At 40.4% G+C, this 27,119-nt stretch overlaps 1 protein-coding gene across 1 annotated transcript in view; it reads left to right on the top strand.

Annotated features, from left to right (window-relative positions):
* LOC128733538 (protein grainyhead) overlaps nt 1-27,119 on the top strand; it is a 380,102-nt gene that overhangs the window by 281,232 nt on the left and 71,751 nt on the right. Inside the window, exons 3-6 of the mRNA XM_053827190.1 lie at nt 4,738-4,857; nt 11,624-11,733; nt 11,825-12,319; nt 22,547-22,709. Coding sequence (XP_053683165.1) covers nt 4,738-4,857; nt 11,624-11,733; nt 11,825-12,319; nt 22,547-22,709 — 888 coding nt within the window. The remainder of the gene's footprint in view (nt 1-4,737; nt 4,858-11,623; nt 11,734-11,824; nt 12,320-22,546; nt 22,710-27,119) is intronic.

The raw sequence follows: 27,119 nt of genomic DNA, 5'->3' as shown, positions 1-27,119 counted from the left end.
TTTGGCCTTAGAAACCTACATTAATTTGCGCTTGAAATTGGACCTAAAATTAGAGGAGAAATTGGAACTAAATTAGACTTGAAATCGGACTTGAAATGAGACAATAAATTAGACTTGACATCGGAGGCGAAAATTGAATTACATTGAACTTGCAATTGGCTTTACAATGGGACATTGAAATTGGACCTCAGTTGGACTTCAAATTACACTTAACACAAGACTTAAATTTGGCCTTAAAAACGTACATTAAATTACACTTGAAATCGGACCTAACATTGGTGGTACAATTGGAACTAAATCTGACTTGAAATCGGACTTAAAATTGGACATTCAAATGGACTTGAGATCGGAAACGAAATTGGAATTAAATTAAACTCGAAATTGGTTTTAAAATGGGACATTGAAATTGGTTTTATAAAGGAACATTGAAATTGGACCTCTCTTGGAGTTCTGATTGCATCTGAAACTAGACTATTTGATCTTAAAAACGTAGATTAGATAGCACTTGTAATTGGACCTGAAATTTGTGGTGATATTAGAATAGTATACTTGAAATCGGACTTAAAATGGGACATCAAATTAGACTTGATGTCGGAGGCGGAATTAGAACCAAAACCTTGAAATCGGGTTTAAAATGGGACATTGTAATTGGACTTCAAATTGTAGTTGAAACTAAACTTAAACTTGGCCTTGAAATTGGCCATAAAATTGGAACTAAATTAGACTTGAAATAGGACATTTAATTGAACTTGACATCGAAGACGGAAATGGAATTAAATTAAACTTGAAATATGCTTTAAAATGAAATATGGAAATTGGACCACAAGTGGACTACTGATTGCACTTGAAACTAGTCTAACATTTTTCCTTAAAAATGTACATTAAATTGCACTAGAAATTTGACCAAAAACTGAAGGTTTAAATAAAGCTAAATTAGACTTGAAATCGTACTCAAAATGGGACATTAAAGTGGACTTGACATCGAAGGCGGAAATAGAATTAAATTTAGCTTGGAATTGGCTTTATAATGGGACATTGAAATTAAACCTTAAATCAACTTCAAGTTACACTTGAAACTAGACATTAATTTGGCCTTAAAAACGTACATTAAATTGCACTTCAAATTGGACCTAAATTAAACTTGAAATCGAACTTAAAATGGGACAGACATTGAATTGGACTTGACATCGGAGGCGCGATTAAAACTAAATTAATTTTAAAATCGGACTTCAAGCGGAACATTCAAATTGGACTTGAGCTCGGAAGCGAAACTGGAAAGAAATTGAACTTGAAGGTGGCTTCAAAATGAGACATTAAAATTGGACCTCAATTGTTCTTATAGTTGCATTTAAAATTCAACTTCAAATTGACCTTAAAATCGACCTTCAAATTGACCCACTTCATGTTGTTTGTTTGTTTTTCGGCGACAATCCACTTATCGAAGCAATGCCGAATTCAGGAGCCGTCTCCACATTACTCGGTCTTGGGCTGCCACTCTCCAGTCGCCCCTAACACCCGCTGTTCTAGCATCCTCGTCAACTGCGCTTATCCAACGGGTACGAGGTCTGCCTTGAAGTCGTCGGCCTCTGTCGGGTTCTCTGCTAAATATTGTTTTCGCTGGTCTCTCATCCGGCATCCTTGCTACGTGGCCAGCCCACTGTAGCCTGCCGTATTTTAGTCGCTTCACAATATCCGCATCTTTGTACACTTAATATATTTCATGATTCATGCGCCTGCGCCACACTCCTTCGTCTAATATGTCGCCAAGAATTGATCGCAGGATCGCAGGAATTGCACTGCATATTGGGGCTAAAATCAGAAATGAAATTGAAATCAAATTAAAATTTAAGTTGGACTTCAAATGGGACATTAAATTGAACTTGTGATTGGACATGAAAATGTATTTGAACCTAAATTTCAAATCATACTTGAAAATGGACTTCATTTAATCGAAATCAAAGTTCAAATTTGACTTGTGATCGAATCTTTTTTTACGCAAATAATTTACTTAGGTACTGCTTATTAGACAACTCCAGATTTCCTCAAGGTTGCACATTGAGAAAATATTTTCTTGTACATTGAATTTGTTACATAATTTGAGGCACGAACCCCAGTATGTCTCAGCCTGGACACGCCAGTGAATGCGAACAACAGAGTCTCGTCGGTGTAAATCAAAATAGGAAAAAAAATATTCATCTGAATACCAAATTGTCTGCGGCGACAAGTGGGCCACCTGCAGCAGTCGTCTAAACCGGCAGAACCTAGGTCAGATGGAATGAATTTTTTTTAGTGGCCGCCTCCGACAGAGATCTTACAGAGTTTAAAATTTGCCTAATTTTTTATTTTAATTTTTTCCTGCGAAAACGAATTATAGAGTGAACCAATGAAACATCTATAAAATGGAGAATTTTAAAATTTGGGGCTGCCTTGATTATTAGAATTAATCGGCGATCGGTCGAAAAATAATAGATTTTTTATTACCACTGGCAATCAGCGGTGGTTGTGCTTAAGCAGATTAAATTTCATGAGAATTATTACTGTTTAAAATTTTTCGTGCCAGCAAAAATGCCTAATATCGTATGTTTTCAGAGACAATATTTTTAGGGAAAGTTTGTAAACAAATAATTTACTCGCCTTATCGATCTGCGGATCGGATTTCCAACATGCGTGCAGCAAATCGTTCGAATTCCAAAACAGCGGACCGACCTGTTTCGTGAGCTTGACCGTCGATTTTGTCACGCACTTCCTCATCGGAACCCCACCGAATCCCCACCGCCGGCTCATTGTAGATCAATTCCACAATTAATCTCGTCCGGCCGTACTACAATCAATCCCCATCCCCATACATGCTCTCGGATCAATTTTGATTGACCTTTTCAAACAAAACAGCGGCATCGACAGCTGCTGAACCATTTATAACTCCCCAATCTGATCGATTGACATTGTCCAGTCATTTGTTTGCTCGCATGTGTGTGCCTCCCTGCTATGCTTAGGCTGTCTGCCATCAATGCGAGTCAATACACCCAGAAACCAAACAACATCTCGTTGAAATCACTACCCGGGTCCAACCCGACGACCCAAGCCTCAACTCGACTGAGAAGCACAATAAAAAAATAACAAATGTCATCAATCTCTACGGCGTATGTTACGGCTGCTCCTGCTGCTGCTGCTGAAGGTGGTTGCGGTTTTGCAGTATAATTCTTTGATCAATCTCAGGGTTGCTTGTTGCTGAAGTAACAAGCCGATTGGCGATCTTACTAACAGCTCATCTCAACAACCCTGCGGAGAACACTCGCTCGACAGAAGCCTTACAACGGGCGGATAGCAGCACAAAATATTCCACTCTAAAGATATGTATAAATAATATTAATATTCGAAACAACACCCAGAAATGACTACCTCATGCCACCACGGGTCGGTCGGTCGGTCGATCGTCCGGCGGGAAAGGTAACCCGCGGGGAGCTGATCAATCACGTCTTTCGTGGAGCGCTGCTCTAGCCTCCTATAGGTGGCGCCGTCGCCGCCACTGCCTGCACGCCAGCCGAAAAGCACGATCCAATCCGAGGCCGAGGCACGCCAAAAACTCAAATCCAAATATTTGTAGATGTCTATCTTCGCGCACGGATCCAACCCGTGTAGATCCCGCAGTGCGACCGCTTAAATGTGCTCCCGTTTTCCTCGAACCCAGCCGGGTGCTGCATCGCAGCGCTGCTGCCTACTGCTGATTGGTGAAATTGCTCATTTCACTCAAAATGCCTCTCTATCCGATTGTCAGCGCGGTTGACAGTTTGTTTGATTTGATGGTCCAAAATGGCTTCCACACTCACTACTCGAACCGGGGGGATTATGCCCCAACGGACAGGCATCTAAGATAACGCCCACGTTAATTAAAATTTTATTTCTTTTCGTTCGAGTATCTCGGCATCGGGGCAGGTTGCAGTGCACCACCAAAACTATCGTCGATCTGAAATCAGGTGAAAAAGTAAACGATCTTTTAATTAATCAATTTATGCAATCTTGTTTTTGCGACTTTCAATATTTTACCGCATTCGGTCCTTCCACTTTATCGACTCGATCGCTGCTGCTCCGTCACATTCGCGTTCGGTTAGTGAAATAATTTTTTATCGATACACTGTTGTAGACGGTGGTGCTGTGAAAAGTACGCGTTGTTACAACCATTCGAAATCCGAGATAAAGTATCGGATTTTACAAGCATATGTGGCGCTGCCGACGCGCCTCGCATTCGGATCCCGGTTAGCGGGCAACCTTCGAAGGCCGGACAGTCAGTCCTGACCTGTCTCTCTCCGGTGGGCAGCCCGTGACTAATTGGTACATGACGAAACTGCACCGCGATAAGCCCGCCGACCGAACTGGCAATCCTGGCGGGGAAGATTTATGCGGTTTCGATTGCGATCTAAATCCGTGGGCCGCGAGGAACGGCACTGGCAGCAGATGGCATCAATTATTTGTACGCTCCCCGGTTCGGCTGGCGGTGCCAACGACAGCAATTAGTGGCATCCGAAGGGAAGGTGTGAGCTTATTTAGCTCCAGAAATGGTGCGCCCTCTGGGCGCAGCACAATCGAACGAATTACTTGCTTGACGTTTTTTTATTAGCCGACTCTATTCCATCACACAACCAATAGCTCTTGATAAGGTTAAATCATCGCCACAAGATCCGATTATCACGAACGAACGAATCTCTAATTGCACGTTTTTTTTCTCTTCGTTGGTTTCAGGTGTTGGTTGTTCAGCCTACATCGCCGTCGATACAGATTAAAGAACCTCCACCCAGCCCTGGAAGTCCTTCGGCCGAAACCATGTATGCTGCCCCCGGCAGCACGCAGATCTACCTACAGGTAAGCAAATGTATTATCGAAGTCCGTCCAAGTTTATAAATCATTTCTCAACCTGCTAGTGTCGTGCGTGTCCGAGCGTTTCGCACACACAACAACAAAAAAGTGCCCCATAATCCGATACAAAAACTATCGGAGGAAACTCGTTCGGCAAATACCCTAATTAGACTAGACAATCCGCATGTCAACCGCGGGGACTTAACTGACCATGTCAACGTCGTCGAACCTTGACACTTTGACAGCTCAGATTTGGTCCGATATTTTCACCGAACCAAGTGGCCTTTTGACCGAAATCAGCTAGTAGTTCATAGGATTTGAATGAGGAAAAAAATTAGATATATGATAAGATGTAACAAGTGGGTAAACGGAAACTCAATCTCTAACGAAAATTAGCATACAGATTTCGGTGAAAAAAAAACACACCCAGTGGCAATGGAGAATCGTCTTACGCACAACGAACAACGGGTAGATTGACAGCGTCTCTACAGGGACACGCAAGATATTATTGTTAGGCTTATGATTGGCACAACCGTAGATTGTTGTGTAGTTTTTAATTAACTACTGAAAAATACTTTATCCCTCATGTTGGACCGCATACAATACAGAGAATAATGACAATATCTGATTTTTGTTTTTGGCTGTATGAAAGTCCATAATTGTCATGTGATTTAAACTACCTTCCAAATACCTAGGAATACTTTTCATCGTACAAATGTAAGATAAAGTAAAGAAAAAAAATCATTTGCTACAAAAAAAAAATTTCAACCTATACACGCAAAACCAAATTCGAAAATTCGGGAATGCCAATTTATACTGAAAACTACAATATAAGTATGTCCCCTTGTGCTGAAATATTTCAACACTCCCCAACAAACATTTTTGTTGAATAGTAGCTTATTCAACCGTTGTATAGCTAATTACCGAGTAAGGGGCGCTCAATGTACCCACAAAAATGTATGTTGGGTCGTGAAACGGGACATCATATGTATTTTAGTTAAACTGTCTTTGTCTTCAGTTCGAAAAAATATAATAAAGACATGAATTTTAACAAAAAATGCTTATGTTGAAGGAGAATTCTGAAGAAAAATCAGTAGATCTGTCTTCCGATTCCGGTAACTTTTACCAAATGTTGTTTTTTCCAATTCTCTAATTCCTTTTCTTGTAATTATAAAAATTCAACACAGAATTTGTTTAGTTTCCTACTTATATCTAAAAAGTTAACGACCGGCTCGGTTTCTTGGTCGTCAATCTTTCGACAAAAGCTCCACCAAAAAATAAGCCGCCATGAAATTGTTACCCATTTAACGCGAAGCCAAACTGCTCGAAAAACATTTTAAAATATTTACAGTGTGCGAATAGAAGCAGTGCTGGTGCAGGTTTTGCTTCAAGTAGAAGAGTGATCTTTCTCTTGTACAACCACTGTTTCAAACATGGATTTGAGCTAGCTAGAGATACCGAGAGATGTGCTAAGGATTAGGATAATGGACAAGCTCTACTATTATTTATCATAAAATTTATTAACTCTTCCATATATACACTGAGAACATAATTTTCGTATTTTTTTAGAAAAAATATTCTTAAAACTATGTTTGTAGCTTATAAAAACTATAAAAAAAAATACCATTTAAAAACATTCATAGCATTTAAAAACATTCGTTCTTATTTTCTACCACAAAAGTTGTTATAAGGAATGGTTCGTATTTGGTGCAAGAACACATTCGTAGCAAATTTTGCACTACAATGCATTTGAGACACGGTTATTGTCTGGCACCGTTATCGACGAGATCAGGCTGCGAAGACTGTGTAAAAGAGAAAATATACTTGCGCAGTTATGATCTACATCGCATACAGTCATCGTGGTCGCCTGTTTCCATAATTGTGCAACATAGAAATATTCAATTTTTCCCACACAAACTGCAGGAGCAAACTAGTTGCTCATCAAGTTTAGTTGGCCACAAAAACACCGCAGCTATACTTGATTACTAGCTTTTAATGTACGCTCAAATGTACGACAGAAACAACAAGTAGTAATCGAAATAAGTGTATCTCTGAAGATGACTTTAGTGTAGTAGAATTAAATGCTGCTTTCTCCTTACTTTCTCGTTGAAAAACAATTCTAATTCTGCTCCAGCAATCTCCGAGTTCAGCCTTCGAAGGCTGATATTTTATTATGGCTTATGAAAAATTCCAAAAAACTTCAACCTAACTTTAAAACTACTTGTCTGAATAGAATGCAATCGACAGAGTGATTTTCGAGAAAAACTCGAACAAGCGTATACTAATAAACTACATCAATGTAAAATGAATCTGAAAACCCGTTCGAGTTGATCACCAATGAGGGCGATTGTGAACTCATTCTGGAATAGACGTAAAACACATTATCTTTTTAAATAGCGTTCCATATTACAAAAGCTTACAATAACCCAGGTAACCAATAAGCATTTTCAATGCAATTTCAATGCTAGCCAATAGGAATTTAAGTCGCGTTAAATACTGCATAAAAACTATTTTGGCAAAATATGCGGTTATGTTACTACTGGCTCTCCTATAGTGCAGACAATGCTTATTTGCAGCTATTTACCAACAAGAAGAATTTAAATAGAATTGTCGATGCCAGTTTACAACAGCTATGCAGCCAAAAGACTGATAAACAGCAACCTGCAGTATAAAACGCCATGGATGCTAATAAACGGCGATTGATTTACTGCTTATATTAATGCCACAGACAAACAGACGAGATACTCGCGTTAATTCTATCATCCAATCAAAAACCACTAATTTATTAAAAAGTATGTTTCGCAACATGGCCACACCGCAGCGCGCAAGTGTTGCTTCGAGTTTTCAGTATAAAACCATACAAATATAAAAACCCTACAAATGCAAGCTACTCCGCAACATTCATAACAGAGGGTGCTAGTGTGCAAGTAAAATGTGTAGGACGATGGTTTTTAAAGGACTTTCTTCTATGTGTCATGTCAGCTCGGCAGTGCTAATGTTTATTGGTTACCTGGGAATAGTCAACAATAATTAACAATAAAGCAGCAAATAAAAGAAGATAGTCAATCCACAACAAGCAAAAAACAAATATATCACAAATAGAAGACTTAAGTAGCTTAAACAGCTTTTGTTTGAACACTGATGACGACTCTTTGAACTCGATTGAATAGGAAAATTCTTCAAGTAATATTCATTGGTGGCCTTCATATGGGCATGTGCCAAAATCCGCTGCGTTGACGCAGATCCCTGGGCAATGCACTTGCCTGTAATTGTTGTAATAAGGTAGTACTATTCACTTCTGACGGCCATAACAGCTTTGGACACTTTCCTTCTCTTTTCGAGGGTTGTCAATCCTAGTAACTGACAGCGGGCTTCATATGGCGGAAGATTCTGTGGGTTATTCCACCGTAAATGCCTAATGGCATACCGACCCTACTAGCACAGTTGTTATAAACTAGTTGTGGTAACCTATTAATGACTAATTTCAGCCATAAATAGGTTGCAGTAACCAGAAATGTGTGCTACTTGGGGAACAAACTTACGTCGGATAGCCTCTATCCGATTGATCCAGCTTACACAATACGGTGATCAAACAACTTAAGAATTTTCCACGTGATTGAATTAAGTAATTCAAACATGTTTTATTCATAAATACAGCAAGTACAGATGATTTTATAGCGCTCTTGGAAAAATCTTCTTTGTGTTGTGCTAGGAATATTAGTTTTGTTAGCACTTTATGGTAGATTTAGATAAAACCCTTGTAAAAACGGCGAACAAAGTTGTTTTTACTGTTTTCGAAGTGGGAGCTAAATGCATATGAGCGTTTACAAATATGCTGTTCTCCAATATCATAAGTCAACTAACTCTTTCAAATAAATGTTTGAACATAGAAAAGTCTTCTTACCACGATCTGTTGAAAATGTGGCAACTATCAGCTCCTTCTTGGAATTATATAATTTTTTTGATAAATAACTAATTTATTCAATAATCTAACAAAAATAACCGGTGCATTAAATTATTTTTACTTCTCCGAACAATTTCGATATTCTTAGTATCAAATGAAGTTATATATAAAAGTATGAGAAAAAATGCATTAAAGAAGAACCTACCCGAGCAGGAGCGAAGAGCAAAATCTATACCTATAAAAATGAATTTCTGTCTGTATGTTCCTTATATAATCGAAAACTACTGAACCGATGTAGGGGTTTTTGGGGCCGGTGATGTTTAGAGACCCCTTCCGCACTAAGACAGGGGGGAAGCTCCCATCAAATGAAACACAAAGCACAAACACAAATGTGCGGTTAGATATCGATAACAGTTACAGGTTTTAAGAGGACTTTTGCAAATATTTTCGAGAACCTTCTTTAGTGTGGGCCTCTCTAGTTTTATAAGGCTTTTATGGCTATTTAATCATAGTTTTGCAGGACCAGAAGTTTTATGATCAATATTAAGGAGTAAGCACTGACAGCCTCTTCAAATGCACTTTAAAGCTGAATTTGCTACCTACTTGAGGAATGAAATGCTGTCACAGCAAACATCCGAGCAACCTTAAAAGTTTATTCACACGAATATGACGAAATACTTAGGAGTATCTAAGCACGATAAAATTGCTCACAGACGGTAAAACGAACAAAAGTTAACATTACCTGGTTACACCGTGATGCAGTATACAAATGAAAGTGATTTACACTCAAGCTATAACAAGTAATCGTTAGTTTTCAAACTAGACAGTCAATTGCTTTCAAGCTTTCATTACCTAATTAACCCGAATCAGCCCAGTAAATTTACCGTGCACACTATGAGATTCGATTGCATAAATATACAAAGCTCAAATGCTTAGTGCGATATTTTCTATCAAACAGTACCCATTAGCCTTCGAAAAAGAGTTACCAAGTCATGGAAACAACAATTTGTTTTTATTTTATGGCAAGATGCGTAAAATGTATCAGGGTGATACCGTATGGGTATCGCTGCGTAGCGAGTGGGGCGTCAAAATTCGAACCAATTTGAGTGAGAACAGAAAACTAGTCCCCTTTAAGGCTGGCCTTGATATGGTTTTATTTGAATTGTTAAACATTGTGTTAAAAACTAATTGTCGACATTTCCAGATTTTTATAAATTTGATTACAATTAAGTATGTATGGTGACAACTAAAAATATGTCAACAAATAGAATAAAACCGAGTTTGACGACTTTTTCGGAGACTTATAGTAATTCAGCCCTCGATTTATATATGCTGCAAACCTAGAAAACCAATTTATCAACATGAAATATATTAATTTATTAACTTTTTAATAGGGCTTTCAACCGGTGGTTGGTTCACCCCAATCACATGAAACTAAAGTACTATCCATTATGATTATAATAAGAAAATGTAATAGTTTTCTTCCCAGAGAGCTGGTGTAACAAATGTTGGGGATAGCTCGGAAAACACTTGTAAACATTTTGGGAAATTTTTACAAAAAATTTATATAACATTTTCATAAGAAGAACGCGATCACGACCATTTTGCATTTTATCTGCAATTCTTAGCATTAACCAACTTCATGTTCAGGATATTTTGCATGCTTTAAAAAATTTAGATACCTCAAAAGGCTCTGAACCTGACGGAATTCCTCCAGTATTCATAGAAAATCTTGTAACAGAGCTCATTAGTCCTTTGTTTTGGCTTTTTAACTTTTCACTTGAATCTGGAATCTTTCCAAAAATTAGAAAAGTTCATATCCAATGCTCGTATTTAAATCGGCCCGGAAATCCTAAACTTTTCGAAACAATTATCAATGAAAAATTGTTCCTTCAAACTAAAAACAGAATTACCGAAATGCATCACATTTATTTTTTAAAGAACTCACCTCAACTCACGGCAAAATTTCTGGAATTTAATGGATGATGAAAATTATGTAGAAGCACTTTATACAGGATCGAATTAACACGCCAATGCTCCTTTTAAAATTGCAAAAAAATGGAAGAGAACCAGGACTATTGAAATGGTTTGTTTGAATCCTATTTGGCTAATCGCCAACAAATGATTAAATTTAACGGAAAGTATTCGAATCCAATTCGAGTCACTTCTGATGTCCCACAAGGCTCTCATTTGGGACCTCTTCTTTTTATGTTAACATACAAAATTTTACCTATTCGAAACTGTAAAAAATAGGTAGGTAGGCTAAAAAAAAGGTAGATTTAGGCGATTAGGTTGTTTAGCTCGTCGAAGCATTGCCTGTGTAATCTGTTAAATAGTATTTAGGAATCAACACCTTACTCTACAAGATGTTCTCATTACATTTTTAGATCAACATTCAAATTAAGTAGTTTGTCGTAATAAGAAATGTCTGATTCCCAATCATTTCCATTAAATTGGACTTTCGTTCCTATGAATTTTTCTGTACTGATTTCGCAAAAGAAAAGTTCATTTGCTTGTCACTTTTCTGATGACTGATTGCACTAAACATTCGTGAACGAGTAAGAAATATAACCACTCGAAACAGTCAATAATGTTACTGTCAAATAGCGTCACCAAGCAAAAGGCTACTCACTGAAGTAGCAGACCCGTATTAGAAAGAAACCCCCTAGAAACCTAGGCCTAGGTATTAGGTTGAGAAATGATTTTACTTTTCGGACTTCATTACCCCGAACTGTCATTGAGTCAATATGCCCCTTGATTAGGCCACCGCTAAACAAACTGATCGGTGACAGTCCAACTGTGATGTCTTATGTTGTTTTTCTTTCTTTTCTTTTTTTCTTTTCGCTTTCGTTCATCAACCGCTTGCAGGGTCCATCGCATCAGGCAAGTTCGGCCGCCACAGCCGGTTCCAATGTGAACACCAATTCGCCCAGTCCCAGCTCCTACGATCAGTACGGAATGTACCAACAGAGACTAGGGTGAGTAGCACATGAATAACGACAAAACTCCAACTAAATTCACCGAAGGATGTTGAAACAATCTAATATCTTCTTTACCCCTTTCCGACAGACCTGGTGGCGCAGCATTTATCGCTGAGCAGTACCCCTATCGCGAGTACTTTGATCCGCAGGGCTATGCCCCGGCTCGTACCATTTACGGTACGGCAGATTCGGACGGACCCCAGCCAGCTACCACGTACGAGGGTCGCTACTCGTCCAAGACCGGTTCGATCTACACCAAAACGATCACCTCCGCCGGACTGACCGTGGATCTTCCCAGTCCTGATTCGGGTATTGGTGCTGATGCTATTACTCCCAGAGATCAGAATAATGTACAACCGTCCTTCGATTATACAGAACTGTGCCAGGCACCGGCCGGTTTATTGGATCCGAACTCGAGCGCTATACCGGCATCGGTCGCAAGCCTGCAGCGAAACCTGACGGTCAACGGTGGCCAGAACAGTCCTACGACCTCGATTGGCAGTGCGACGGCTCCGCCCAGATCCCGACCGTGGCACGATTTTGGACGGCAAAATGATGCCGATAAAGTGCAAATACCAAAAATGTAAGTACCCTCAATCTTTGTGCTCTTTGTTTTGCTTGCGTCGACTTTAAGTAGACAGCTACCAGCCGTCGACAGCGCCGGCAGCGTCCCGATAGGCAAAAAGAAAACCGGCGGCACACTCGAGCTGAGCACCGTAATTAGGTGTGATTTTGCCCAATTATCTTTGGCCCATTTGCACTGCCATTACAGGATAAAGGGTTCCGACTGAATCAATTATTCGGAAACAAAACACACTCGTTGCTGAAGTGCATCTGATTATTCCGCAAGAGTAATTCCCTTTTACGCTGCTTCTTGCGCTCAATCAAATCTTCATCAGCCATGCTCTGCTTCCCGCTGTCTACCATTCATCGTTCACCACATAAGCTCCTCGCTCATCCGGTTGATGGATTAAGCGAAATGGACCTTTTGCCGCCTGTCGGCCGGAGGGCGCTAAATCGAAGGCATACCAAAGAAACTTACTAATTGAAATTTAATCTCCTTTCCTCGAGGACCTCTCTACCATTCACAAAAGGTAGAAGAATCAGTCTTAGGGTCATTACAGCAAACTATAGCTAGTTTCCTGGGCAGGACTCAAGGAAACCCTAACAAACGATGACTTCTCAATGAACCAAGCCTTTCTGATGGTGGTGCTCTGTTATATGCTCTCTCTCACTCTTGCTTGTTACACAGAAAAAAGGGACTAACAACAGCAGCTTAAGATAAGAGTTCTCCTCCATTCCGAGTGGCGCTGATTTAAATGACTTAGCCGCCAAACCGCCGCTCACCGAGTGCACTTGTTCGGTACGCACCGGAAAGAACCGTTGGCCCATTGCCAGCGAGCGGAGAGTTTAATTGCGATTTAATTGCATTACTATCGCACTGTACTGTTGTTCGCTGATTTGATTTCATTTTAATGTCAAAAGCTTCTTGCTGTTACTGCGGACACACTTGTTACGAAGTCTTTACGGTTCACGACCGTTGATCCGATAACGACCGCCATCATCGTCGTAGACGTCGTCTAGACCACGCATGGTTGGCGCGTCACCATTGGAAGTGATCTATTTCAATCTTCGAACCCGGCGACGACCCGGAGGAGGCGACACGGAAACCCGACCAAGGGTGGACGAACAGGCAACCACATTTACATTTAAATCTACTTTAATGATTTCCTTTTCCATATTCCTGCCTCAACTGCCTCAACGGTCCAGCCTTGCCAATGCATCGGAGGATCATACAAAAATTACAATAATATTTATAACGTACACCAAAACACCCGGAACGTAGAAAAGCGAACGGATAAAGGCTTATCTTATTACGCCAAGCCGGGAGTAAATCATATGGAAAACAAATCAGTTGAGGTCCGAACTCCGCTAGCGTGACTGCGCGGTCCTATGCTTCGTTGGTGGTTGGCCCACGTTCCGCGTGGACATCCGTGTATGTACGTCTGCTCGTACGAAATAAATTGCTCCAGAGAGCGCCAACCCGAAGCCCGATGATGTCTCTGCGTGGTCCCCAATCGTCCGGCCCGTCGACGATGCGACGCAACACAAGAGAGACCCCAAGAGCTCGCAGAATGAGAAACGAGTCACAAATAAACATTTTTCACAAAATCTCAATCCCGCAAAATATTCCGACTAAGAAGACAGCCGTGCAATGCGCACACAAAAAACAGTCGCCGCATAAAAAAACATAAAGTTTATCATAATCTTTATTATAACGATATGTGCATGCATCCCTCCATTATTCATTCGACGAGTGGTGAAACGTTGGCGATCATCTCCGTTGGCTCTTCGGTTCTGGAGCAGCCCAGGATAATTGGTATCATAGATCAATTATTTTATGTCGTCCGTATAACAAGTGAATTTGTTTGTTCCACGCTGTCAAAATGACATCAGAGCCGACATTTGAATTTTTCACTAATTTCCCAACCCGCCGATCCGATCGCCTGGTGACTGGCACGGCCGTGTTCGTACCGAGGGCTCGGTTACGTTCCTTAATATTACACATATTTATGCATGTATGCACCTTTCACGATCCATCTTTCGCGGAGAAATTCATTACAATACAAAACCGAATGCATAATAACGCATATGCGCGTCATCTTTCCTACTCTCCCAAACCCCGAGATCTTCGGGCAATCTCTTGTGGGATATTTGCGGTGCGCTGCGTCGACGACGTCGAATCCGCTTTGTGCGAAAACAAACGCAAAGTAATCACGTTCCCCGCACCAAATGTACAACTGCTGGTGACAGCTGAATGACAGCGACGGACGGCGGAGAAGCGCTGAGAATGCACTCACCCAGAGCCCATGCGAACGTTCGGCCGGTCGGTGGTTGGGCGATTAATTCGGCAAACGGGAACGGGAACCACCGACCGGCCACCGCACCATGCAGGCAAGTCCCGGAAAAGTTGCGTTTGCGACTTCGACTGGAAGTTGCCGACCGTTGTTTGTTAACGCTAAACCAGACCGTCCTTCCCATCCGCCAGCATGCGACGCACGCGGTGATGATGAGAAGTGTTTGCGCTTTGAGTGTTTGAAATGTCTTTTTTAAGCGTGAAAACGGCACTGTGTAAGGAGTCTTTGATTGATTGAATATTCAATACACTTTGCTTGTATAAAATATCATCGATTGACTAACCGAAGTGTAGGAACAGTTGGTTGGAAGATTGTTTAAATTTTTAACATGGATGATTTGTCTGTCACCCGAATAGCAACATTTAAATCTAACCCACCACAAAGTTCAGCTTATCTATCGGCTTTTCTCTATCAGCAAACTTTTTCAGAGAATAATTCTTGGTATGAAGGTTTGAGAATTTCAACTGCACTCTCAATGCCTTGTAGAATTATTTCACTAGAGTTCGACTAGTCGTAGGTGTTTCTACATCTATCTTCAGGAATATGCAAAAACTATTACAAATTTGGCCTATTGAAAAAGGTTTTGATGGTTACACAAGTCCTATAAATCATCTGCAAACAGTTGGAATTGTATTCAATTTAAAACAGACAGAAATATCATAGGAAAATAATTCGAACAGCAGATGGTCAAGACTGCTGCCTTGTGGAACGCCACCCTGTTGTCATAAATCATTAAGTGTGCTAGAATCAAGATTTCCTCCTAAAGTAACGTTGTGCAAGAGTTACAAAAGTATCGATTCTAGCAAGCTTTTGCAGTAAATTATTCCGTGTCCGACATCCATACAAACAGTATCTGGGTATTCGACACGGGAAGTGTAGTTGGAGTTTGAATTGAGTTTTTTCAACATTAAAATTGTACTAGAATTGCTTGATGAAATGCAACCTTCTAAATTAAATTTAATTAGAACAATGAATTATACGGTCTAAAGTTACAAATGACTCTTTTAGTTAATCTTTCGATACATTTTATTTTATTACAGTCATTTGTCCTGAGTCGACAATAACTCCAGATGTTCAAAATGTTCGCAAAATCTTATGGCGGAACATACATATAAATCATGAACTCAGCTCCCCCGTCCCTTTTGTTCCGCAGCCACATATTCATCAGTGTTCCTCCCAAAATCCCTATACTGGAAGAGAAACCAAGCCTATTTTCCTTATTTTGGCCTCCCTCTAAATGGTGCTTTCTTGTCCCTCTTTCCAGACCTTGTCTCCCAGCCGCTTATGCGACTAGTCTCGATACAAATGCAAGAGAAACGTAGCGCCTTTTATTTCTTTGCATCACCTTATCTTGTTAAAGATCACCCACCCTTTTGTCAACCCCCAGTGCTAATTCCCTTATGTCAAAGAACATGTATGCCAAATTTGGTGGAGAACGGTTCAGGCATTCCGGAGTTATTTTGTGACGTACATACAAGCTCACGTTTACTATATATTTACTAGCTGATTGTCCGATCTTACTCTGGGTCCCTTTGTCTCTCAGCCACTTACATATCTATTATTGTAATGAAAATTCTCATAATGCAAGAAATTAAACCCTTTTTCTTCATTTGTATGTGTCTGCTCTCTTTATCAGCTCTACCCTCCTGCTGTTGTCCACGAGCCACTTGTAAATATGTCTTTTCGATAATTCCTATATTACGTGACAAAACCTTTTTTACGTTTTTGAACCTCTCCCTTGTGAATGGACACCCTACCCCCCCCCCCCCCCCCCTTTCACTTGTACAACTGTTATCGGTCGAAATGCAAGAGAAACGCCTCCCTTAACCAATTGAACCTTCCTCCCACTTATATGAGACCACCTCGTTTTTGTCAACCCCTTTGCACTGATTCTTTTATGCCATAGAAAATAAATCCTAAAATTAATAAAGAGCCGTACAGGCGGTCCGGAGTTATAGTAGAACATACAATGGAAAATGGAAGAATAAGAAGTTCCTTTTATCCATGCATTCCTAGATCGGTCAAAGTGCTTTTACTTATTTGAACCTCCCCCCTTGTTGGGAACAACCTCCACCTTTTGTCAATCCCACATTACTGATTCCCTTATGTCAAGGAACATGTATGTCAAGTTTGGTGGAGAATGGTCAAGACGTTCTGGAGTCATGACGTTATTTCGGCTTATTTCAGAATTTTTTATTTAGAGAAATAAAAACCATCCAAATTATTAAATAATTAATTTTGGTGCTATTTTTCCCAGTTTCCTTTGTTTTACTTATTTTCATTACACTTTGTTTGAATTTAGTTTTCCTCCTCTTCTGTTGGGTACCCTTACCACTGCGTCGAATTTAGTTTTGCTGGATTTCTTACTAATTTTTTTGTCAATTTGATTTAACTACTTGCGAATCAAATTTTGATTTTTAGTGTTTTCTTATAATATATTTGCCTCAATGTTTTTAATTTAAAGTCTGTTTTATTTAAAATTTGGCGTTCCAAGCTTTAAGGGAAAAATACAAGACAAATACTTCGACTTTTGTGATAAAATTCCGAACATTTTGGATTCCATTATAGCTTGGCTCGATCCGCGGATCCCCCATCTTGGGTAAAGAGGATCATTATACAAACTTAATAAACGTTGCTGCAATGATCTTCCCTCGCCTTATTTTTCGCTTTTTCCACTTTACGCCTCGTTTCCCCTGAGATGCTATAAACACGTTTGATTCATTTCTTTCTTTTATTGTTTCCTCCGTCAATTATAAGAAACTACCGTTATAAAATAATGCATAATTTAGCATGCACCTCATATATGACCCAACCTTGCTTAAATTGTGTCCCATATCTTCTCTATTGTGTATAATTTCTATGCATCTTTTTTCTTTCATTTATTCACTTTTTTGAAGGGAGTTTTCCCCAGTGCTTAGAAATCTAATTTCGCTTTATGCAGTACGCTTGAATTGGTGCAATAAACTGCTTATGCTTTGCTGTTGTTAGTACAGATAAATGAACTCAGCATTGACAACCTGAAACCAACGATTCGAGCGAATCACTTGCGTTCATTTTCGTATTGTTCTCTACATTCATTCATTCTCGACAATAGTGAATGAAATCTAATGTGAATCATTCATTCATATTGAACAACCGACAACGACAAAAGAAACTACAATTGACGTAAACATTGCTGCGATGTTTTAATTAATTTCGTTCAACCAGGGTTTGATTAATTTTAAAAAGCAGGCAGTTTAAAAACTAAACTTTGAGACCTAAACTATCAGTCAAGAGCAAGAAAATCGACTGACGGGTTAGACCGGCAATCAATCAGCACTACACTACAAGAATAAATTGTATTGAAGGATAGAAAGTTGAGAAACATAAACACTGTCAGCAGCTCAGTAGTCATGTCCACAGATTAAAGGATATCAGGGATAAAACTGTATGCCTGAATGCGTTTTATATTCGCTTTCATGCAGGGCTGTCAATTTTTACGGGTACTGGTTTTAACTAGTAGGTTCATTCGCCGCAACATCTCCATTCTCTAATTTGATGCAATTTTCTTAACTTGTTTGATTTTCTTTGGACCTCACTTTGTCTTAACCTGACTTAAAAACTGCCAAATTTTGTCTCTGTTTTATATAAAATGTTTGCATCTTCATTTTATTTGAAGGTTTTCAAGCTATATTAGTTTAGTTTGTTTTTCTAGACTTTCTTTTTATTTTTCCCCAAAGCAGTTTATTTTGGCAATTTTATATTATTATTCACAACTTATTTCTCAGTTGTTTTTATGTTACTTACTACCCTCCTCGGATAGTACAGTTTTCTCCAAACGTCTGTTTGAAATCTTCGGGGTGAACGGCTCACACAGCGTTTGTTTCGGAGTGAGCGGCTGAACATAAAAATATAGATTCCGCCCACTACATCTAAGCTAGCCGCCTCATTCGCGAAATAAGGATTTTCGGCTATCGCTAACGGAACAAAATGTGAATTTTTGTGGAAGTTGAAGAACCGTGTTTTAGAGAGAATGCGGGACGGCTAGACACTGCTTCTTACAACCTTATTGATGCAGAACATAAAGAAAGGAATTAATCCGGATTTGTCTCCCTTGTAAGAATTTGGGTTTTATAGCACTCTTATGATAGCACTTAAGACCAAATTTGGCCATAAATACTGCATTAGAGTATAATAAAAGTCACATTGTTGCTTGGACTGGATCTGATTTTAATGAAGGTATTGTTGAATTAATTTGATTTTTTTATTTCATTTCAATTGTGTCCGTTCTGGAACACGATTTTTGTTACTTTATTATTTTTGAAGCAAATCTTGAAGCGATTCTATTTTATATTGAATCCTATTTTTTCATAACAGTAGTCTTTACAATAGGCCGAGCACGCTATGTCCGAACACACTTATTATTTAACTTTCATGCACTTTCAGAAATTTAATGTGGGGTCGGAATGAGTAATTATACCAAATTTGGTTGAAATCGAAGGTGGTAAGGTCACTTGAGAGGAAATGACCCATATGTAAACTTAAAAATAGAATTTTTCAAAAAACCCAAGATAGAATTTTGAAGACCTTTTTTAAATTAATCGTTTTGGTCAATACTAACATTCTGTGAAGAGAAATCTGAGGTGCATGAAAGTTAAATAATAAGTGCCTTTGGACATAGCGTGCGGAGGGAACGGTAGAGAAAGTAATGAAACAAAGCATCACGGTGAGACAAAAAGAAGAAAGAGCGAAAAATTACGTAAGGAAGAATCATTGAGGCAAAGCTTATTAAGTTTGTATAACGTTTCTCTTCACCCAAGCTGGAGGATCCACGGATCCAACCAAGCTTTAATGGGAGCCAATTCTAACCGGATTTGAATTCAATTTTTTCCCCAGTGAACCTTCACCTTGAATCCTATAAATTTATTTTGTTAAAATTTCCCCTTACATATTTTGTTTTATTTCATTTCTACCATTCAACCCTGATTTCGCTTCAATTTTTATCAAATCATTATGCAATTCTGACTAACTTAAATACTTATCTGTTTTATTTGAGCTTTTCCTAGCTTCATCATGAATTTGTTTGAATATATTTTATCTTTCTGCATTTTTTACTCTTTTTTCTATTGCCCTATTATTTGCCATTATTTGAGAATAAATCTCAGTCTAATATTTGTGGCAGTTGTGGATTTCAATGCTAATTTTTGCTAATTTAAACTTTGACGTCATATTTTCTCACTCTTTAATCTGCTGGTAGATATTTAATACCGCATACAATTTTACATAAACAAATTTAAATATTTAAAATGCCCAAAATAATGATATAAAAAGCGAGACGAATCTCTAATAAAAATTATTAGAGAATTGTGATTAGGCAATAGACGAAAAACTGGCAATGGAAGTAAGGTACAATTGAAAAAAACACTTAGGTACACGAAATATACGCCCAGTTCAATGGAAATCCAGATATAAAATTAAATAAAAAGATGTCTTCGATGGGATCAGTGTTGAAAAATTCATAGCAGCAAAAAAACTCAATGAGATTTCAAGCACCATGAAATTTCAACCTTGATCAGAAGCGCCGAACTCACATATGAATTTCTCTCGCTATTATACGCGATGAAACCGAAAAAAGCTAGCACACATTCATGAATTAAGATGGCAAACATATTGGCGGAATTTACATTTTTCCTTCGCGGGAATCGATATTTTCTTAACTAGAAAGTAAAAATCCTAATCAGAATTAGATAAACATGTAGTTCAAATGTGTGTTTTAATTTAACTTTATGATTTATTTAGTGATTCATTCTCTCACGCTCACTCACAGTTACGTATCGCACGAGAGAACGCCTATGCTGTTCAACAACGAATTCGTATGTATATGTGTATAGCTCCGGGTAGCAGTTGAAGCAAAGCAGAATGTGATCAAGCGGGAAGAAATATGTGTGAGTTTTGTGCTTCTTGCTATGAAAACAGAAAAACTCACGCGGGAGGTTTTTCTGCATAGGATCAAGTTGACATGATTCACAGTTGATTTTAATTTTTGATGAGTTTTGAGATTTTGAGTTTTTAACATTTAACATTACATTTAACAATATTCAATATAAATTTTATATTAATAACCTTGCTGCTTCTTCTGCTTTAAAGATCTGGCAGTTTAGTGCATTTCGAATCACTTACAATGTTGCGGCTTAAAGTGTTAAAGCTTCGCAATCAAAAAAATACTTATGCAGCCTAAGGAATATTTTATTTGAATTATGGTTATATAGCCAATGTTCAACAAAAAAAAGCTTCATGCAACAAAACTATTTCCTGACTAGCTCCGCCTTCTTTCTCGGTGTTAGCCAGCTAGTTTCACACTCATTATGCAGTTGAACCGCGCATCAATTTCCACGCCTTGGACATCCACAAAGTAAGAAAAAAAACTGCAGCCTCCGTAACCATACAAGTGTTTGCCCGGTTGAGTGACGGAAAATCGAACAACCGATACAGCTGCACACACAATGGACACTTGTCAACTTCTTGGAAATCGCCGTCCACTGCCTCTATGTCTACCTGCCTGCCTGCCTGCCTGCCTGCCTGCTGTCACGGCCAAACAAACCACAATCGCGGACCCCGAAGATAAAGACCGTCCGATAGCGAAGGAATTAAAGATCAATTAGTTGACCAGCAATTATCCCCTTCGTGGGCCGGTTTGCCTCTTCTAGAATCGCGCTCCGGAACGCAGGCACTCCGGCAGGAGATCGCTTCAATCGAACCAAAAACCGAACCGTATCACTGCGTGCGTCGTATCTACTATCACCAGCGAGGAAGAGGCAATAAAAAGTTGTACTTGAATTAAGTCAACCTTCGGCGATAAAGGGTTCATGAAAATGGTAAAAACTGTGCACGCACTGGCCAGCCAGCAGCCAACATCTTTATGCGCGCGCGAATGATGATGCTAACGATGATGATGAACGATCCGCGACCGAGCGAGCCTTTTGCGGGATTGCCAAGCCCCGTTCCCCCGATAAGGATTGTCGTCGCTGCTTTCATCGATGATCGACTTTTTGTTTGTTAGTTTTGATTCATCTGCCCGGACGCTAACTAAAAACAGAGCGAATTCCTCTGTCATCGGGCTCGGACGACGGACGAATCTACGTGCACGCGGTCTGTTAGGTGGATTTTCCGCTCGCGCTGTACCGCTATTGACAGCTGGAGTCACACACGCACGTACTCCGTACCGGTTAAGGAATTTTCGATATTATTTCTACAATTCCCCTGTTAATTCATAGAAATTTCTAATTGTGCTTTCAACTACTTTGTCCTGTCCTGTCCCCTTCGGCCATTTGGCACGTCTACTTAGCGCACCACCAGCGTCAGCGGTTGGTTGCAAATGCGACCGATTACCAATTTAGCCGAGGCAAAAACCGGCGCGGCGTCCGAGACAGATAATGGCTTATACCTGGACGACCGGTTACCGACCGGTGCGCGGTGTGCTGAAAATGCAAACCGCAATTTACTTGCAACCATCACAGGGAAGGACACATTTGGCCAGAGAATTTCGAAACTTTCAATTATGTTGTTCATAAATCCATTCTGTCACATGCGGGTTTGCTAATGAGCGTGGTGCCGTCAACCGCTGCCAACCGTCGTCGCCACCACCACCGTCTCCGACGGTTTTGTGAAACCAGCAGGGACAGTCATGACCATTCCTATCTGCCAATTTTCTAGCGGTAAATCGCCGGGCAAATACATGATTTCATTTCTCAGACCTTTCCCCGTGACCGCCGCCGTTCAGGTTCGGGCTTGATTCGGCTGGGTGAAATGTCAAAGTCTGACAACAATAGAGGGGGGAAATTCCAAAGTTGATTGAATTCGAAACTGATAAAACTGAAACTTTCTAATAGACTCTTTTCCGGTGTTCTTTACAGATTCTCCAACGTCGGTTTCAAATACTATCTGGAAAGTCCGATTAGTTCGTCCCAGCGTCGAGAAGACGATCGGATAACCTACATCAACAAGGGACAATTCTACGGCATTACACTGGAATACATCCACGATCCGGATAAGCCGCTCAAGAGTCAGACTGTAAAGGTAAGTTTCCGTTTCGTTCGCTGCTTCCGGCGGCTCATTAATTTACATTTTTATTCAACCTATTCGTTTCGTCTTGCCGCTGCTGCTACTGCTGGTTGGCATCGGTAATCGGAAACGTCACATCCAATCGAGGGTAAAAATATTCAATCTCTTATCTCCCAATCCTACTCGAAGCGATCAACAACAACAAAAAAGCTGCTTCATCTCCCTTCAGTTGCCATTTATTTTTTTCCACTGTTGTCCCGTCTTCAGTTGCTACCGTTTGCTTTTTATGACAGCTTGTATCTTCTTCGCTGCACTTCGTCACTTTGATTTTTTCATCCTTTTATACGGTTCAGTGATGTGACGAAATTTCGGCAAACCCTTTTGCTCTTGCTGTTTGTGCTTACTCATCCCATCTGGGAATACGCTCACAATCATCGCCGCCGCCGACCGAGCGACCGACGGAACCGGCTGGCTGACTTATGCAGGCAAAAGGTGTTGGAACGTCGTCGATCCCCTGTTTGAGAAAAAAAACAGTCGACATGCAATGCGTTTCACAGTGGGGTTTCATCAAATCGGTACGGCAATGCAAAAAACAGAAAGGATGACTTCAATCCACTAGCTAGATGATGCCAGGATAGCGCTCTTCAAACAGTCTAACGGAATCGGAAGAACAAACGCAAAACAGATGAACCAGTTAGTCTTGTTTTAGGGATCATTCGCGAGAACAAGTGAACGCGGTTCACCTTGACCTCGTGGCCGGGACTCCACCGGTCTCGGCTGTGTGACTTCCAATTGGAAGCGCTCGTGATTAATAATCACAGCCACCCAGCAACCGACCGACCGGCCAACCGCCCAACCGGCACACGGCGGCATCAGGCAGCGGTAGCACCTTCTACGAGTTTGTTTATTTTGTCCGCACCGGCACCGATGCCGCGCATCAGGAAAAACTCGTTTCCAGATATTCTGGTTTATTTTTTCGTGCGAAAAGCTACTACTCCTCCTCTCACAGCTGAAATCCGGAGCGAAAAAAAAACTGGGTCTGACTTTGACCGAAAGAATGTGTGTGCGTTGTGGCGGCGGTGGCGGCGCTGGTGGTGATGGCGTCGCGCACGTTCCTTAAAAATTCCATTCTGGTCCGTACCATAGTCACGGCGGTGGTTACACGGAAAAAGTTCCACACCACGTCGGTCGGTCGCTCGGCCGCCGTCGGGTTAGGTTTGTAATTTATTCACCTACTACCGGTTCGAATATAACACCACTTTCGGACAAAACTGGTTCGTTCGTAGTTCGTGCCCAGCAGAGCGCGCACATCTCGTCGATTATGGTCCTTCTCCTCCGAGAAAAACGGCGTTCAAAGTTCGGTACGGTGCAGCAGCCAGCGCCAACGGTGTCATCGCCCGGGAGCGTACGCAAATCGCTCGATGCCGACGGGAAAATATTGTTACTCCGCTGGGTGATGATTTTCACTTGAGTTCTCAACTCATATTTGATTATGCTGAATATTTTCTGTGCTTTAATAATTAGTTTGTCCTTCAACACGCTCGGACTCGACAACCTGCAAAAATTCTTGTATTTGGAAATCCTGCAACGTCTCCGAAATAGCCACTTTTGACTTAATTAATGCTGCTATGTTGACCAGGATTTTGTAGCCGAACTGATATCAGCACTAACATTGTATTCCTAAAGCGCATTTTTTGCATTGATACTTTGCTTATAACGGAATTAGGCAGCTCTATAGAACTTCAATATAATCAGTTGACTTCAGCTTACAAAATGTGAATGCCAGATTAAGCCTCCCAGATGCACAAAATCCAATCCAAACCATTAAAGATTCTCCTCCGAAATTGAGAACAACAGAGAAGTGCTGCGGATTCCTTCCTGTGAGGTGTCAGAGCCATCCAAATTGAAGTTTTTCCACCGGAAAACATAATCTACATTAAAAAAGCAAACATCAAAATAATGATTATGATTGGAAGTACGTTGTTTCTACGTTTTCCAATCTGATTGTACCGTATTCTGTGCTGTCCACTTTCTTTTATATAAGCTTCAACTGAAACCGTCAAAGTACTTAGTAACTTACTTTAGTAGCGACGGTCCATTATCGATCCTGCGCCAAACGAATCATGGTCCTCCAATACTGTCGGTCCTGGGCTGCCGTACTCTAGTCCTTCAAACACCAATTAAACATGCATCGTCGGGTGCGGGGTCTACCCCGAAGTCTCCAGCATATTCCTAATTCTCTGCTGAAAATAGTTCTGGCTACTCTTTCTTCCGGCATTCAGGCCACGTTTCCTGCCCACCGCAAATTACCATTTTGCCACCAAATACAGATACGCAGAATTTTACGCTCAGAAGCCCCAAGCACTCGTAGATCAGCTTCCTTCAGCGTCCATGATTCGTGTCCGTAAATGGGTACCGAGAGGATCAGTGTTCTGTAGAGAGCTAGTTTTGTGCAAATTGGCAAACTACGCGACTTTAGCTGGCTACGTAAGCCGTATAAGCCCGATAAGCGGCTGCAAATCGTCGTTGCACTTCGCGGCTTACATCGTTGTTACATGTCGCGAGCGTACCAAGGTATATGAATTCCTCTACTGTTTTTATCCCATCCAGCTCCATCTCAGCACCAAAACCATTTGGACTGACACGTTCCCTGCCAATAATCATGTACTTCTTTTTGGCGGTGTTAGTGGTAAGTCCCAATCTCGCTGCTTCTCATTTAAAAGGCCTGAAGGCATCTTCCGCTGCTCTACGGTTGGTCCCGGTGTTATCTACGTCATACGAAAAATCAAGAAGCATGTGAGATTTTGTGATGATAGTCTCGTTCCTTTCCACGCTTGCCATTCGTATCGCACTTTTCCCAGCAATGTTGAATAGCAAATTAGAGAGGGCACCCTTTGCTTCAGTCAACCCAACATTACGAAAGCGGCTGAAGTCCCACCCCCACTGTTCTGTTGCATAATTTTGACCCATTCAACATCGTACGACTCCGCTTAACTAATTTCGTCAGAAAACCATGTTCTAGTACTATCTGCTAGAGCTTATCTATTCACATTTGACAGGATCGTACACCACTTTAAAGTCCACAAACAGGTTGTGAGTCTGCAAGATGTACTCCCAAAATTTGTCTAGTAACTGACGCAGAGTAAACGTCTGGTGCGTCGTGAAGCGACCCTCACGACAACCAGCTTACTACTAGGCTTCACAGCTTGGCTATCGCCCATTCTTACTTCAACATTCAACATCCTCTGAAAGTGCTCCTTCCAGCTGGTAGTCATTAAGCAAGTGGCCAGGAGCATCATTGCACAAGCGCCGGCGAGAATGTGCTCCTCGTGGATTCTTTTTCCGCAGCTTAAAATTGAATTTATAATTTTACTTGAAATTGGACATGAAATTGGACATGAAATTGGATTTCAAATCGAATTTGAAATTGGAGTCAAATTAAACTTTTAATGGGATATTAAAACCCAAGTAACAATGAGAGTTTTATTGCGCTCTTATTGCGGTTTTCATGACCAATTTTGGTCATAAAAGCCATTATAAGAGAGTAATAAAACCCAAACTGTTGCTTGGGATTGAATATGAAATTGAGCTTTTAGTTGTTGAAGTCCAACTTGAATTTAAATTTGAAATCATATTTGAAAATGGACTTAAATAGGACTGGAAATTGAAGTTACAATTGGACTTAAGATTGGATGTATCATTCCGAAATTATTTTACATACCAAATATTGAATTGGCAACTCTGGAATTTCCAGTTACACCTTGAGGAATTATTTTGTAATACATTTAATTTTTCAGAAAAAGTAAGACACGTACCCGGGTGTTCCAGCCTGGGTGTGCCAGTGTTTGTACGTCCTTGCTTATTTCTTATCATCCCATCTTTGCCTTTATCTTCATCGTCATTTTCGTTTTACAGTACATATTTACAGAAAAAATATTCAGTTAGGGTTCCGGTTGACGAAGTCCAAATTGCCCGACCTTTCGTTCTGCCATCAGATTCACTTCAGTCATCTCGTTCACTTTGTTCGGCGCAGAACACCAATTGGGCTTAAACTACTTCTCGCTTCCAACACTTTTTAGGTCTTCTATAGGTTTCGCTTGATGATGGCCCGTTCTCGATTGGCTGGAGATCTAGCCTGTTGGCATGATGGTTGTCTCTGGGCATAACCATTGCGTTGTTGGCAGTATACCACTTCAAGGCCTTTGTTCCGTAATTGCAGGATGCCAAACCCGGCCAAAACAACACGGAACAGTGGTGTTGCTTCAGGACAGGCAGTACACGTTTTTAGAGACATAATTTCATATTTCATAGAAACATATTATAAGTATTTTTTCTGGTTGATGGTCGCGCTTCAAGCCATAGCACAGGTACAAGATCTTTGGTGATAAAAAAGAGATCTTACCGAACCTGAAATTTCTTAAGGGG

This window comes from Sabethes cyaneus, chromosome 2 (genome assembly GCF_943734655.1).
Source record: "Sabethes cyaneus chromosome 2, idSabCyanKW18_F2, whole genome shotgun sequence".
Taxonomy (NCBI): Eukaryota; Metazoa; Arthropoda; class Insecta; order Diptera; family Culicidae; genus Sabethes; species Sabethes cyaneus.
Note: the sequence above shows the minus strand (reverse complement) of the source record. Positions and strands in the feature narration are given on the sequence as shown.